At 30.2% G+C, this 16081-nt stretch overlaps 2 protein-coding genes across 3 annotated transcripts; both read right to left on the bottom strand.

The window, feature by feature from the left end:
* Positions 1–8683: 8683 nt before the first annotated feature.
* On the bottom strand, positions 8684–13548 carry LOC136413847 (double-stranded RNA-binding protein Staufen homolog). 2 transcript variants are annotated; one of them, XM_066397580.1, is made up of 9 exons: positions 13344–13548; positions 12141–12215; positions 11507–11625; positions 11158–11406; positions 10821–11091; positions 10370–10767; positions 10098–10286; positions 9370–9491; positions 8684–9022 (listed from the first exon to the last, which is right to left on the bottom strand). In XM_066397580.1, the coding sequence occupies exons 1-9, from the start codon at positions 13447–13449 to the stop codon at positions 8923–8925; spliced, it is 1629 nt and encodes a 542-aa protein (XP_066253677.1). In that variant the 5' UTR covers positions 13450–13548; the 3' UTR covers positions 8684–8922. The 2 variants fall into 2 exon arrangements, with proteins under 2 accessions (XP_066253677.1, XP_066253678.1); XM_066397581.1 differs by having other exon boundaries at positions 12141–12211; positions 13340–13548.
* Positions 13549–14261: 713 nt separating this feature from the next.
* On the bottom strand, positions 14262–16069 carry Ude (Uracil-DNA degrading factor). The gene is made up of 3 exons (XM_066397466.1): positions 15685–16069; positions 15274–15434; positions 14262–14945 (listed from the first exon to the last, which is right to left on the bottom strand). The coding sequence occupies exons 2-3, from the start codon at positions 15422–15424 to the stop codon at positions 14320–14322; spliced, it is 777 nt and encodes a 258-aa protein (XP_066253563.1). The 5' UTR covers positions 15425–15434; positions 15685–16069; the 3' UTR covers positions 14262–14319.
* Between the last annotated feature and the right edge of the window lie 12 nt (positions 16070–16081).

Below are 16081 nucleotides of genomic sequence, written 5' to 3' on the forward strand. Positions count from 1 at the left end.
TCTTACCTCTTAATTTCTAATTCCACGGATATTCTATGGATCGACTAAGATGACACCACTTTTATTGTTGTGCTTTTCAATTTTAAATTCCACATTTTCTTTTCAAACGCACGCTTTTAAGTTAATTTGTTAATTTCCACATTTCGATATAAATAAACAAACGAAAAACTCTTACAACACAATTATTTAAAAAATGTCATCATTGTCATGCACGATGTACAGAAAATTACCACAAACAAGAAATCTACAAGTTTACACGAAGAAGAAATCTGCAAAAACACACGAAAAAGAAATCTGCAAAACCACACAAAGAAGAAACTTGCAACGCAGACTCCCAGATGGCGCCACACAGAAAAATCTCTCTTCTTTCGCATCCACCATTTAATCCTAATTGGTCCTGCTATGAATACCCATTGTTTAAACACGATTATTTCACATAACGTATGCATCAAGCAATTCCAAATTTACAATTCTATTTTATACACATAACTCCTGTATCGTGATAAAAATCATTAGTACCTTTGCACTATGTGTTCTTATCTTATATACATATTAAAATCATCTAAAAAATTAAATATTAATACCTACGGAATCTCCTTAAAAATAATATGTAGTCTATTTTCTATCTTAAATTACTACATATTCCTGATCCATAACACTCAAATAATAATTACGATAAAACGTTAATATTTCATAGGTAAATTTATTTTAAGAAAGTTAAGAAAAATAATTAAAATTTCTTCTAACATTTTCCACACCCAATATCTTTAAAACAAAACGTTTATGAACCTATATTGGCATGAAAGGTTCTTAAAAGTAATTATTCTACTCACTTTTAAAGTCTTACTACAAAAAAGTAAAAAAATAAATTAAATGTGACATCTATATAATAATTCACAACAAGCCTTAAGTGAACTTACCTGGAAAAATTATAACTAAATGCAAAGAATTCAAGTAAAAGCTTCTATAAATATCAAACTTTAAAAATAATTCACTTTATTCTTATTTAACAATTATCATTTTTCCCAAAAAACCTTTCAAATTAGATATCACTCAACCTTGCTACCCATTTCAAATTCCCAATTTAAATCTTAGTGGTTTTTTCCACCCCTACTAAAAAGTACTTCCAATTTAATTTAAAAAATCCAAAAAAACATCCCTCTTGAAAATAAAATCCATTTATTTTTGTATATTAACACATTTTCTATCATCCCAGAAATATCAAAAGTGGGGCGTTTTCAAATTAACTCACTGTTGTAATATTTATTCAATTAATTTTGAATATAAATTATTTCTTTGATAAGGATTATTTTCATCAATTGCATGGTGACTCTCATTCACATCTAACACTATAAAAATTTTAAATTCCTACCTTTTTCTGTCGCTGTCAGGAATACTTCCACCACCAGGCAACTTGCACTTTCCTAGATATGGTACAATCTTTTTCGCTGCATTCAAAGTAGAACTACAATTTCACATCTTTTAGCTGCAATTCTTGTGCTGAAAGGAAGAGACAGACAACTATAGTACCTACGTTTCCACAATGAATCTAATATTCAATATCATTAATTTAACACAAAAGTATTGGAATCTCACCAATCTTGCAACTCACACTAGATAACTTTCAATTACAAGTACAAGGTGAGTCAAAACAATATGATCGTTATCAAAAAGCTGCTTTAAGACGCTACCATAAATAAGTTTTCATTGCGTTAGAAAAAAGACAAATTTATTTAATCTGTGAGTACTAGAATAGTTATTAAAAGTGAACAATTACTGTACACTCCTTCGACAATGGGTTTCTTTTCTTTTTTACCTCCTAGTTCCTAATTCTACAGATGTTCTGTCGATCGACTGAGATGACACCACTTTTGTATTTTGCTTTTCAATTTTAAATTCCACATTTTCATTTAACGCACACTTTTAAGTTAATTTCTACATTTCACTTAATATAAATAAAAAAACTCTCAGGATACAATTACTGAAAAATGTCATTATTGTCATGCACGATGTACAGAAAATTACCACAAACAAGAAATCTACAAGCACACACGAAGAAGAAATCTGCAAAGAGACACCAAAAAGAATTCTGTAAAATCGCACAAAGACGAAACTTGCAACCCAGGTTCCCAGATGACGCTACACATAAAAAATCTCTTCTTTCGCATCCACCATTTAATCCTAATTGGTCCTGCTATGAATACCCATTGTCTTGACACGATTATTTCACATAACGTACGCATCAAACAATTCCAAATTTACAATTCTATTTTATACACATAACTCCTGTATCGTGATAAAAATCATTATTACCTTAGCACTATCTGTTCTTATCTTATATACATATTAAAATCATCTAAAAAATTAAATATTAATACCTACCGAATATCCTTAAAAATAATATATAGTTCATTTTCTATCTTAAATTACTACATATTCCTGACCCATAACACTTAAATAATAATTACGACAAAACGTTAATAGTTCTTAGGTAAATTTATTTTAAAAAAGTTATGAAAAATAATTAAAATTTCTCCTAAAATTTTCCACACCCGATATCTTTAAAACAAAACGTTTATGAACCTATATTGGTATGAAACGTTCTTAAAAGTAATTATTCTATTCACTTTTAAGGTCTTACTATAAAAAAGGAAAAAAACAAATTTAAAGTGACGTCCATATGATAATTCACAACAAAGCTTAAGTAAACTTACCACTGCATGCAAGCAAATTCAAGTGTAAGCTTCTAGAAATATCAAAGTGTAAAAACAATTCACTTTATTCTTATTTGACAAATAATAAACGCCCTTTAGAATAATTAACATCTTAATAACTAATTTTTCTTCGATACCATTAATAATGAAGCTTCTTTACGCTTTAAACATTATTTTTCCTAAAAAAACCTTTCAAATTAGGTATCACTCAACTTTGCTACCCATTTTAAATCTTAGTGGTTTTTTTCACCCCTACTAAAAAGTACTTCCAATTTAATAAAAAAATCCCAAAGAAAAACATCCCTCTTGAAAATAAAATCCACTTATTTTTGAATGTTAACACATTTTCTATAATCCCAGAAATATCAAAAGTGGGGCGTTTTCAAATTAACTCACTGCTGTAATATTCATTGGATTAATTTTGAATATAAATTGTTTCTTTGATAACAATTATTTTCATCCATTGCATGGTGACTCTCATTCACATCTAACACTATAAAAATTTTAAATTCCTACCTTTTTCTGTCGCTGTCAAGAATACTTCCACTAGCAGGCAACTTGCACTTTCCTAGATATGGTACAATCTTTTTCGCTGCATTCATTGTAGAACCACAATTTCATATCTTTGGCTGCAGTCCTCGTCCTGAAAAGAAGAGACAGGCAGCTATAGTACGTATCTTTCTACGAAGAATGTAATATTCAAAATATCATTAATTAAACACAAAAGTATTGGAATCCCACTAATCTTGCAACTCACAGGAGATAACCTCCAATGACAAGTACAACTTGAGGCAAAACAATGATCTTTATGAAAAAACTTCTTTAGGACGGTACCAAAATTAAGTTTTGATTGCATTAGAAAAAAGGGATATTTATTAATAGTTTGTATGGTCTGTAAGTATTAGAATAGGCATTGGAAATGGAGAATTATTGAAAACTCCTTCGGCAATGGGTTTCTTTTCTTTCTTACCTCCTAGTTCCTAATTCCACAGAAATTCTATCGATCGACTAAGATGACACCACTTTTGTTTTTTGCTTTTCAAGTTTAAATTCCACATTTTCCGTTCAAACGCACACTTTTAAGTTAATTTTCACATTTCAATTAATATGAACAAACGAAAAACTCTCACAGCACAATTACTGAAAAATGTCATTATTGTTATGCATGATGAACAGAAAATTCCTATAAACAAGAAATCTACAAATGCACACGAAACAGAAATCTGTAAAGCACACGAAACAGAAATCTGTAAAAGCACACAAAAAAGAAATCTACAAGTATACACAAAGAAAAAATTTATAACCCACGCTCCCAGATGGCGCCACGCCTAAAAATTCTTTCGCATCCACCATTTAATCCAAATTGATCCCGCTATGAATACCTTATGTCTTGACACAATTATTTCACATAACATATGCGTCAACAATTCCAAATTTACAATTCTATGTTATACACATATCTCCTGTATCGTCACAAAAATCGTTAGTACCTTTACATTATGTATTCTTATATACATATTAAAATCATCTAAAAACTTAAATATCAATACGTACAGAAATGTATCTAATTTTTCCCCTTAAAAAATAATATATCACCGGTATCTTTAAAACGATGCGTTTATGGGCCTATATTATTTTATAATTGTTCTATCCACTGTTAAAGTTCTACTACAAAAAAAGTAAAAGAACAAATGAACGTGAAATCTGTTTAATAATTCATGTTAAGCCTTAACTGAACGTACTTGGAAGAATTACAGCTGCGTGTAAGAAAATTTAAGTAAAGGCTTCTATAAATATTAAAGTTTAAAAGCGATTAACTTTATCCTTATTTAACAAATAATAAACGCTATTTAGAATAATTAAGATCTTAATAAACAATTTTTTTCCAATACAATTGATAATAAAGCTAGTTTATACTTTGGACGTGATTTTTTTAAAATCTCTCAATGAAAGAAAAGATATTTTTGGAAAGGTAAATAAAACACCTTTCAAGTGGGGTATAATTTAAACTCCATTAGTGGATGCATGCAATTTATTAAAGAACCCTAAAAGAATATTCCCCTTGAAAATAAAATCGACGTGTTTTGGTATATTTACGTATTTTCTGTAATCGCTAAAGGTTCGTTTTCAAATTGATATACTGTATTGTAATAGTGGTTTAATTCATTTTATATATAAATTGTTTATTCGATAACAAGTTTCTTCAGTTGCATAACTTTAACTGAAGTCTAGCACTGTAAAAATTCAAATTTTTTCCTTTTTACATCAGCTTCAGGAATGCCTCCACTATCGAGGCTGATAGAATCTTTTTCGCCGCGTTCTGATTGGAACGACAATTTCATATCTTTTGGCTGCAGTTTTTGTGCTAAAAAGAAGACAGGCAGCTATAGTACGTACCATTCCACGAAGAATGTAATATTTGATATCATTAATTATACACAAGAGTATTGGAATCTCACCAATCTTGCAACACACACTAGACAACCTCAAATTACAAGTACAAGTTGAATCAAAACAATGTGATCTTTAACAAAAAGCTGCTTTACGACGGTACCCAAAATAAGTTTTCCTTGCGTTAGAAAAAAGTCAAATTTATCTAATCTGCGAATACTACAATAGTTATTGAAAGTAGACAATTACTAAAAACTCCTTCGACGATGAGTTTCTTTTCTTTCTTACCTCCTAATTTCTAATTCCACAGATATTTTATCGATCGACTAAAATGACATCCCACTTTTCTTTTTTGCTTTTCAAGTTTAAATTCCACATTCATTTCAAACGCACATTTTTAAATTAATTTGTTAATTTCCACATTTCGATATAAATAAACAAACGAAAAACTCCCACAGTACAATTACTAAAAAAATGTCATTATTTTCATGCACGATCTACAGAAAATTACCACAAACAAGAAATCTACAAGTGTTAACGAAGAAGAAATCTGCAGAGGCGCGTCAAAAAGAAATCTGCAATGGTACGCGAAAAAGAAATCTACAAATCACAAGAAGAATAATTTTGTAACTCTAGTTTCTAGATGGCGCCACACTTAAAATTTCTCTTCTTTCGCATCCACCATTTGATTTTAATTATTTCTGCTATCATTTCCTTCTCCTCTAAAACTTTGCGTTCTATTATGTATATTTCTCGTAAGTTTTTCCGCCTTTATACACTTACCTACCCTCCGTATCTTTTATTAATATTAATCAAATTCTTCAAAAGGAAAATTGCCTAAGAAGTCCCTTCCTATATACCTCCTTTTACTTAATATAAATACCTATTGTCTTAACAAAATTATTTCACTTAGCAGATGCATCAGCAATTTCAAATTTTCAATTCTATTTTATACGCATAAGTCCTGTATCGTAACAAAAATTATTAGTACCTTTGCGCTATGTATTCTTATCTTATATAAATATTAAAATCATCTAAAAAATTAAATATCAATACGTAAAGAAATGTATCTAATTTTTCTCCTTAAAAAATAATATGTAAAATTTATATTCTTCTTATGTCACTACATCTTCCTCATCCATAACACTTAACTAATAATTAGGACAATATAATTCGCTACAATATCTACTAATTTAAGAATAATATAATATTTTCACTATATGTATGTTCGACTTATGATCAAAAAAAGGAATTCCTTGATTAATTAAGTTTCGATCATAAGTTTTTAACAGTTACTCGGGTATGAATTTATGGGCAACTGACTTATTTGTGTGGACGAAAAATAAATCTGACTAAATTGTTTTTGTAAGTGTTAGATTCAAATTTGAAAGCAACTTTATTCCTTTTTAAAAAACAATAAACTTCACTTTGAATATTTAAGATTTTACGATTGATAACAAAATTTGTTTGCGGTTTAAACATAATTTTTCCCACAACCTCTCAATGAAACGAAAAAAGATACTTTAGAAAGATAAATAAAATACCTTTCAAATGAAATATCACTCAATCTTCCTACCCATTTAAGATTTGAATGGTTGTTTCCACCCCTGTTAAAAGATACTTCCAATTTAATAAAAAACCGCAAAAGAACGCCACCCTTAAAAATAAAATGCACGTGTTTTAGTATATTTACGTATTTTCTGTTATCGCCGAAATATCGAAGGTGGTTCATTTACTAATTAGCATACTGTTTTGGAATAGTGGTTAAATTAATGTTATATATAATTGTTCAATAACAAGTTTCATCAATTGCATAACTTTAACTGAAATCTAACGCGGTAAAAATTTTAAATTCCTACTTCTTTCTGTCATCGTCAAGAATACTTCCCCTAATAAACATCTTGCACATTTAAAGGTGGCAGAATCTTTTTCCCTGCATTCAGGTTGGAATCACAATTTCACATCTTTTGGCTTTAGTTTTTATGCTCAAAAGACAGGCAACTATAGTACGTACCTTTCTACAAAAAATGTAATATTCATTATGTTTAATTATACACAAAAATATTTAAAATCTCACCAATCTTGCTTGAGGTGATTCAAAACAATACAAATGATGTGATCGTTTATGAAAAGACTGCTTTGTGACAGTATCATTAATAAGTTTTAATTGTGTTAGAAAAAAGAGAAATTTATTACTAGTTTGTATGGTCTGTAAGTATTAGAATAGGTATTGGAAATTTATTAAAAACTCTTTCAACAGTGAGTTTCTTTTCTTTCTTACCTTCTAGTTCCTAGTTCCATAGATATTCTATCGATCGACTGGGATGATAACCTTCTTGTTTTTTCCTTCTCTATTTTAAATTACATAATATTTTCATTTCAAACGTAAAATTTTAAGTTAATTTCCACATTTCAATTAATGTAAATAAACAAACGAAGAACTCGCAGTCCGATTACTGAAGAATGTCCTTATTGTCATGTACAATGTACAGGAAATTACCACAAAGAAAAAATCTGCACGCGCATACCATTCCAGTTTACAGATAACGTCACAAATAAAATATCAATAACTAGATTCTTTAACGATAAAATATATTTATAATGAGTAAATACATTTCTTATTTCAAAAATTCATCGAAAAAGAAATCGGAGGCTCTTTAGGAATTGAAAATTTCACATATCACGTTCATTATTAATATGTCTATGTCAGGTTACTATTTTGTGGAGAAAAACACAAGTTTTGGTAACATTTCTTTATTTCTCTAGAATCGGGAATCGAATGTATTCCTTCCCTTTAAGAGGCGTGGGAGTCACTCCGTGTGCATCTGCTTTTCTTCCAAAGGACTGACACCGTACCTTCCACATTCTTCCCACGCTTGCATCCCTTAATCATCCTTTTAGCATCTCCATATGTTTTTAGGCAAGATGATAAACAGACCTTTATCTTTTACCACAAATAATTTATTTTGACTAATATAAGTTTAGTCCATTTCTAATTTACTATAGAGCACCAGCAGGTGCCTGTGACATTCCACATATGCCCAACGATAAGTTACAACATTATGAGACAACATTTTTTTTGCACTTACATTAAATGAGTTGATAAGTAACCCCATATTACTTTCATTATGAAAGCTCACATGTACAATAAAAGGAAAAAAAAACAATTTATTTGGTAAAATGCGAGGCTTATATCTCTATGTTTCTTAACGCATTCCGATACGTAATCGTGAAAAATTGAACCAAGTATCAAAAATTGTGTAATTTTTAAAATCTTACAAAATCTAGCACTTCAGAGTACTAGATGGAGAACTTAAGAATGTTTGACTGGACCAAAACCAAAGTTTGCAAAATTTGAATTAATTGAGGTTTGCTTCGATAAAACTGATTATTTGACTAATAACCATCAATTTATTACCAGTCGTTAGCTAATATGTAAAAATGTCAATTTGATGTTTTTCTCATGCAATTAAATTGTATGTTTGTACAAAAAGTGTATTAGATGCGATTTAAGCTACAACATTTCTCCGACCTATAGAAAAATGAAGGGTTCTCAAATTGAAGAAAAAAACACTGCATATTTATTTCACCCGGTATATAATGATAAAAACTTCTCTAAAAAGGTAAAGACATCATGCGATTCTTAAAGAATTAGTTTAGAATTAAATACGTCAAAATCGGGCAATAGGTTTAAAAGTTATTTAGCATCAAAGTTGTTGCTTATCGTGCGTTAATTTTGTCTAGGAATTTAGTTATAATATCACCTTTGATCCAAATGAATCCTCTTTCAATATCCAAGAAAATCCATACCCTGTCTTCATTGTTTATGGCATTCCGCAACTTTGTGTTCCTCTTCTCTCTCAATCACGTCCAACCAAATTTTATTTGCAACTGTGTCGTCTTCATAAAAAAACTCACTGAAAGGAATAAAAGTGTTGAATATAGCATTAGTGTACAAATGACCGCGTGTAATGTGGCAGATTCGACTTACAGATCCCAGCAGCCAACATTTGTTAGTTTCACTACCCATTGGATATTGGAAGCCAAAAATCAGTTAGAACCAATTTTTTTTTATTTTATCGTTGTTTACACCGTTTTTATGTACTTAAATATACCTTACACCATGAAAAAAATTAAAGAAACAGCAAACATGAAAAAGATGTAACGCGGGTTAAATAGATATATTTTATACATTTGAAGCAGATTGTTAATTTTTTTATATAAAAAAGTGACATAACATGATCTGTACGACTACAAATCTTACCTGTCTGTTGCATGTTTAATCAATACGTTATCCAGATATCCCATCCTGTATAATTTCTTTATACCGTAACTGGCTGCCAAATCTCTGGAATTCTTTTTATTGATGCCTTCACCCAAGCACGTCTGAAAATAATTCGTGCCATTTTTCTTCTTCAATTAGTTCAGTTAACTATCAACTACATGATGAATTTAAATAATGTGTTGGAACATTGCCACTTTTAGACTTTCGACATGTTGAAAACCGTGTTGTCAAGTTATTTTTGGTTTCTGAAATTTGACAAAAAACTTTTCGATAGAAAATATTTCAAAAACAATCAGTCTAATCAAAAAAAGTTGAATAATTTCAAAATTTAAAAATCCATAAAAAAATAAAACTCACATTTTTTATTTATTTAATAATAAACCTTTTTGCATAGAGGAAGCTAGTAACAAAAAAATGCGTTAAATTTTTTTTTATCAGATTAATGGTTTTTGAAATAACTTCAATTGAACATTTGATCAAATTTACATATCTTTCGTAAAAAGTTCGACACTAAAAATAAATTGGGACACACACCGCTTACAGCATATTAGACCTCCAAAAATAGCAACATTTTTCCCATTTAACTGTATAATAAAAGTTAAAAAATCTTTATAACTTAAGATACGAGCGTAAAAAAATAATATGGTTAGGTATAAAATTCGAAAGAATCGAAATGTTTACTCAAAATTAATATTAATAATACTTACAACAATTGGTTTAGTACCAACTTCTAGTACGGAATATGTTTTCCCATTTTCTAAAAAGTCTACGTAATGTATTTGGAGACTTAATAACTTTCCAAAGCGTAGAATTTCATCACCTGGAGACATTGATCTCGAGTTACTTCCATCTTGATCAATTTTTGATTTGATTGAATCTTGATCTGATGAAGATTTCTGTTGAAAGAAAGTGTCAACTTAAATTAGTAAAATCGACACCTATCCACTTTCAGATAAACGTAATAAAAAAACCACCAAACCTGGTTGTTGCCTGCAAGTGAAACCACTACACTTTTTCCAAAATTATTAAGCATTCTATTAATCTTATCAAATGTAGACTTGATAATTTTCTTGTTTTTTCTCTTCAACTTTTTGTTGGATGCAGGTACATTTGCGTTTCTGTCTTTCACTTCTGATAATTTTAATAGACTAGATAAAATATTTTCAGCGGCAAATTTTTTAGATTCCTTTTTAGACTTTCCTTTTCCCGTTGCTTCCAAGTCACCAACAGTACATTTAGTAGTGAACATTTTTTTATGAGATGGACCCACTTCATCAATTAATTCAAAGGCGACGGGTAAGGCTCTTTTTTGAGCGGCTTCATGTACAAGAGATATTGGTGACTTTATGGATTCTTTATTAGATTTACAATTGTCGTCTGTCGAAGAAAAACATTATTAAACTTGGAGATTTTAAGAGTTTGGTTCTTACCTCCATGAAGACAATCAAATGTATTTTCATTTTGTTTCAAACTTTCTAAGGCTTTAGTCGCAGCAGCATGTTTAGCACTTTGAACATTATGAGCTGTACCAAAGAATCTGTTTCCATTTATTTCCACACTAACAGTAAATGGACCTTTGGTATCACTCCCATCCTTTATGATATGTAGTGTATCATTTAAATGTATACTATCATTCAATTGTTTTATATAAGACCTTCTCCTTAGAAAGTCAATATTGTTTTCCACCACTGACGACTGATCCTACATATACAAAAATAATTTGCACACTAAGTACTCAAAATAATTTGGAAAAAAAGCTGTACTTACCACAATATCCTCAGTTAACACTTTATAATTAACAAATAGTCCTAATTTTGCAGCTAAATTGTTCAAGACAACTGTTGGTGTTAAAACCGTGACATCTTTTATCTTGACCGGTGGGTGTATAAATTTTGTGTTTCTCATTGCTAAATTAGATGCATTCTGTTGTGCTTTTTTAATACTTTTTTGAACAGCCGTGAAAGTTTCATCACCTAAGTAAAGTGATACTGTAAATGTCCTGTCATGTGCTGGACCCTAAAAACAATTATACAGTAAATATGTTACTTAGCAACAAAACATATATAAGTAGATATGTTTCAAGTTTTAAGTATTGAACAATGATGCGTAAACTTACTTCCTGCTGGATAAGTTCATATGAATAACTAATAGCATTATACTGTGCTAATTCATTAATGTAATTCATAGGTGACTTATCTGCATCTGAGTTTATGATGTCATGGGGTTTGACAAATTCTAAAAGAAAAGTAACCAGTAAAATAAAAGTTCATTTTAAAATTTAAATTCAAAGTCACAGAAATGTAACTTCACTTGCCAACCTAGGAAATGAGCTTAACAATAATATCAACTAACTTACTCATCCATCTACGAATTGCTAGTATTGCAGAAGGGCAGAGAGAAATTTGAATCAATAATGTGCATAAAGAAAAAAAAATTTAGTTTCATAAAACTGCTTTTGGATTTCTGATGTAGGATCTTCATTTTCTCTATTTTATAACCATAAGGTGAAAACTAATCAATTTTCCTAAATCATATTCATATAATTTTAATTGAAAAACTTGTCTGGTGAAAAGTACTTGCAATTGTCTCCATAAGTATACTGGAGATACTTTTTCTGCATGTAAAATGATAAGTGCTTTTGATGATTTTCTTCATACTGGTAGATTTGAGAGAAGCAAGTAAATAAAGAATAAGGGATTTAATTTTCTCCACAACCATTTAATTATTATTAAATTTATTAAAATACTCACGCATTTCAGGGACATTAATTGTAACAATATTTCTCTGAATATTCATGTCATTCTCAGTCAAGGAAAGCCAGCTGCCTGAAACAATTTAGAAGTATAAAGAACAAGTCTTAGGTAATGGTACATAGAACAATTTCAATTTCCCCAAATTGAAATAGTACAATTGGGGTATGTTTATCTTACTCCAAAAGTTAATATGAATAATGCCAACTTTGGACTACTTATATGCAAGTCCTTTTTTATGTTTTTAATAAATTGTACGAAGTAAGTTTTTAACATCCCCTCTCACTGTTTATTGAATAAATCTCCAGTTGTTTTAATGTATTTTATTACATATTATTGGGTCAATTTACTCACACTCACTAATTTCCCAATTTCTAAGTAAGTTTTATCTTCCTACTGCAACTTAAAAATGAATTTTCTATGACTTAATAACCTTCACCACTCTTTCAGACCATTTCTATTAGCAATTGATAAATAATTATAATACAATATACCTACTTGAGTGATGAATCATAGTACAGCTAATTCTTAGCTACTGATTTTAAAAACAAGTGCAATTTGCCTACCTATGAATATTCTTATGAGCCCAATTGTTGTGTTATCATAAAATTATATTTTTTATATTTGTATTTTTATTGGTAATAAAATTTAAATTCGTTTAAAGGATTGTAATTCCATTACATATTCTTATTAATAAGTTATCCTATTAATTAATAAATGAATATCTGCCATTTAAAGTAAACAATTAATGAAGTACTAATACTTCTGTAACTGACGATATTTGGCATCGTAACACACATTTTTCATTTAGATATTCTGTAATTTGAGAAATTTTCTGTGAAAACCAACATTTAAAATTTTTTTAACTTGTAACGATGTTCTTTCAGATGATTATTCTAGATCTTGTGAAATGACGAAAGACTCCTAGGAGAATAACAAGGAGAAATAACCATCCTTATTTCTCACGCCTCTTTAATAAAAACAGTACTGAATGATAGCAGTAGAGATATTTCTTCCCACAAATTTTTTGGATATTTGGTTTATTTAGAATCAATGGCACTGTCCCTCTCATGGTTTTTTTCATAGACAATCAGATCAATATTTTTTACTTTTTTATTAAAGTCAAAATTATATAAATTGATCAATAATTAATTTCAGTGTCAAGATAACATACAAAACATATATCTAAATATATCAACTTACCAATAATACATTCGTTTTCTTTGAAAAGCACTAGAATTTCAGGAACTGAAAGAGTTGAAGAATAAACCCTAAAGATATTCATAAAGAAAAATAATAATGAAAACATGTTTGCCAGTGATTTCACAAAATGATTTTGAGGAGATCACAAAATTGAGGATGAGTTTTGGTTTTTTTCACTGAACATAACCTTTTCGATTCAAATTCCCTACGGCAGGATAAAAACGTCCCTACAATGTCCCTACTTTTTTAGTAGAAATTTCCTTACTCCAACTATTCCTATATCAATCCATGTTTCGAAGACTACATGACCACTGAAAACAAATGTTTGATTATTGATGAGAGATGGTAGTACATATTATATAATAAATGTATATAAGTTGATGTATTGTGAAAACTTTCGATGCGACATAGAGCAGTATCGGTGTTGCCGGTGCTGTCGTTTTCAGCCTTCGTATCATTGCGCTATTCATATATTTATCGACGTATGCACCATACCAGAAAAATAATTGATGTGAAATTAAACTCTAGATGCCCGGTAAATAATTTTTTTTTCGGTTATTAAATTAGGTTGCCTCTGGAGAAATTGTTGGTAGTATGAAATATATAGATGGATCTCAAACGGAATGTGAAGAACCTTTCGAGTGGGGGTGCTGTGAATACGTTCCTTACCTTATTCAAATATTTTGCTATGGAAAAATAGCTATTAACTCCACGGGTACAAATGTGAATAGTCTGCTCATAATGTGTTTTTTGAGAAAAGGAAATAATTCTAAAACCAAAAGATAAATTATTCTGGATTTATTTGCAAAAATAAGTAAGATATATAAATAGAAACAGTGGGCATTATCGAAACTAATACTTATCCAACAATAAGAAAATTCAATCAATTTAGCCTAAAGGTTAGAAGTAATTCATCTGATAACATATACTAGCCTCCAAGAAGCAAATGTTATTTTAATTCAAGAACGAACCATATTTACTCCTTCTTGCTTTTCTTTTTCGGAGTCTCTACATCGCTTCCACTATTACTGCTTTCACTTGCACTGCTCCCACTGCTTCCTCCAGATTTCCTCTTACTACCTTTCTTCTCCTCCTCCTTCGTAGACTTCTCCTCCTCTTCGCTGTCGTCATTATTACTAGAAATCTTCAAACTGCCCAGCTTTTCCTCATAGTTAGACACATTTTTTTTAATTTTGCTCGCCTCCGGACTATAAGCCCACAAAATTAACCTTAAATGCTCTTTTGTGGGCAAATCTTCACTACTCCATAAATCTGGACGAGACTCCTCAAATTCTTTCCAGATTTTCTTGAGTTCCTTGTTCCGAATTATATCCCATGTAGACTCGTTTTCTCCACTTGAGACTGTTCTCAAGCTCTTGTAATCGCCTTTTGCGTTTTCTTTATAGGCTTTAAGAAACTTATCTGCTAACTCACTTTCAATACCATATTTTTCCTTTAGAGGAAGTAGAGCTTGAACTGAAGATAAAGGGAGATATGCTTTGTTTTCTTTCGACAAATTTTTGAATTCGAAGTCTTTTAGCCAATCATCGAAGGTTTTCAAAGCATCGTTGATATTTTGGAGTTTTTCTTTATCTTTTGTGACTAAAAAAGGTTAAAAAAAAACATAAATTGATGTCGATACAATAATAAATAAATAATTAATCTTCTCTCTTATTAATGTGTACAATTAAGGCGACATTCCAAAAAATAATGCCTCCGGACTATATATCTAAATTTCATAAATTGTTAATTTCGCAAGACTAAAGATAGCTTGCTACACAGTGGCCTCAAGTTTTATTTTGGCTTATGACGATGGATCTCGGATATATTTATACAGTATATGAATAAATTTTTCGAGTTAAATGCGGAAAGTTTTGGCATCTTAATTTGCACACATTTTTAATACCTAAAAATGTTTCATTATTCTTACGAGTTAAGGTTCTTTTGGCTCGTCCAATAAGTCCCTTAATTGCTAGTTTCTGATAGTCCGGGTCTCTGCCTTCAAGGATTTGCAGGGTCTCCAAAGCTTTGTCTTTGTCTTTAAAGCCCAAACCTGGCACGGTATCTGGTTTGTCTGCCATTATGTTTTAACTGAAAAAAAATTAAACACCCTGTAGATACCTATAAACTGATATCGACATTGTGAGTTATTATCTGCTTGTAAACAGTAAAGTTTACAATTTAGATGCAAACTTACCGGTAAAATTATAACTTTAGTGTTGTGTGTTTGAATGAACAAACCTATAATATCGTTCATCTAAGTCTCAGGGAAGCAACTAATGCAATACCGATACCTTTATACAAAACTGGCACATTGACATGGGTTTTCTAACAAACTTACCGTGGTTTCTAAGCTATAACTCCTCAAACAACAGTGCGCATACGAGCTGTTCACCACAAACAGGCAGCGGTATTATACTGGTTGCTACTCTGAGTCGATCAATATATTTTTATGTATGCGGTAAACAAGCAAATTCAAGGTTTGTCACTTGATTCTTCATCTAGAAAATGGCCGCTTCCTTCAGATTGTGATACGAGCCATGATAGAATCTCCCAAAGTCGGAGGTTACATCATAACTGCTTTGGTATTAAGAGTCTTAAACTTGCTTTTACTTTCTAAGGAAGATAAGATTTGTTAAAAAGAATTATTTGCGAAATGCCAACTTATTACGGATCATGCATATCAATAGATCAGACAAGTCAGTCAAAAATAATGTAAATGATGATGGTTCTCTAAT

Source organism: Euwallacea similis, chromosome 15 (assembly GCF_039881205.1).
Source record: "Euwallacea similis isolate ESF13 chromosome 15, ESF131.1, whole genome shotgun sequence".
In the NCBI taxonomy this organism is placed as follows: domain Eukaryota; kingdom Metazoa; phylum Arthropoda; class Insecta; order Coleoptera; family Curculionidae; genus Euwallacea; species Euwallacea similis.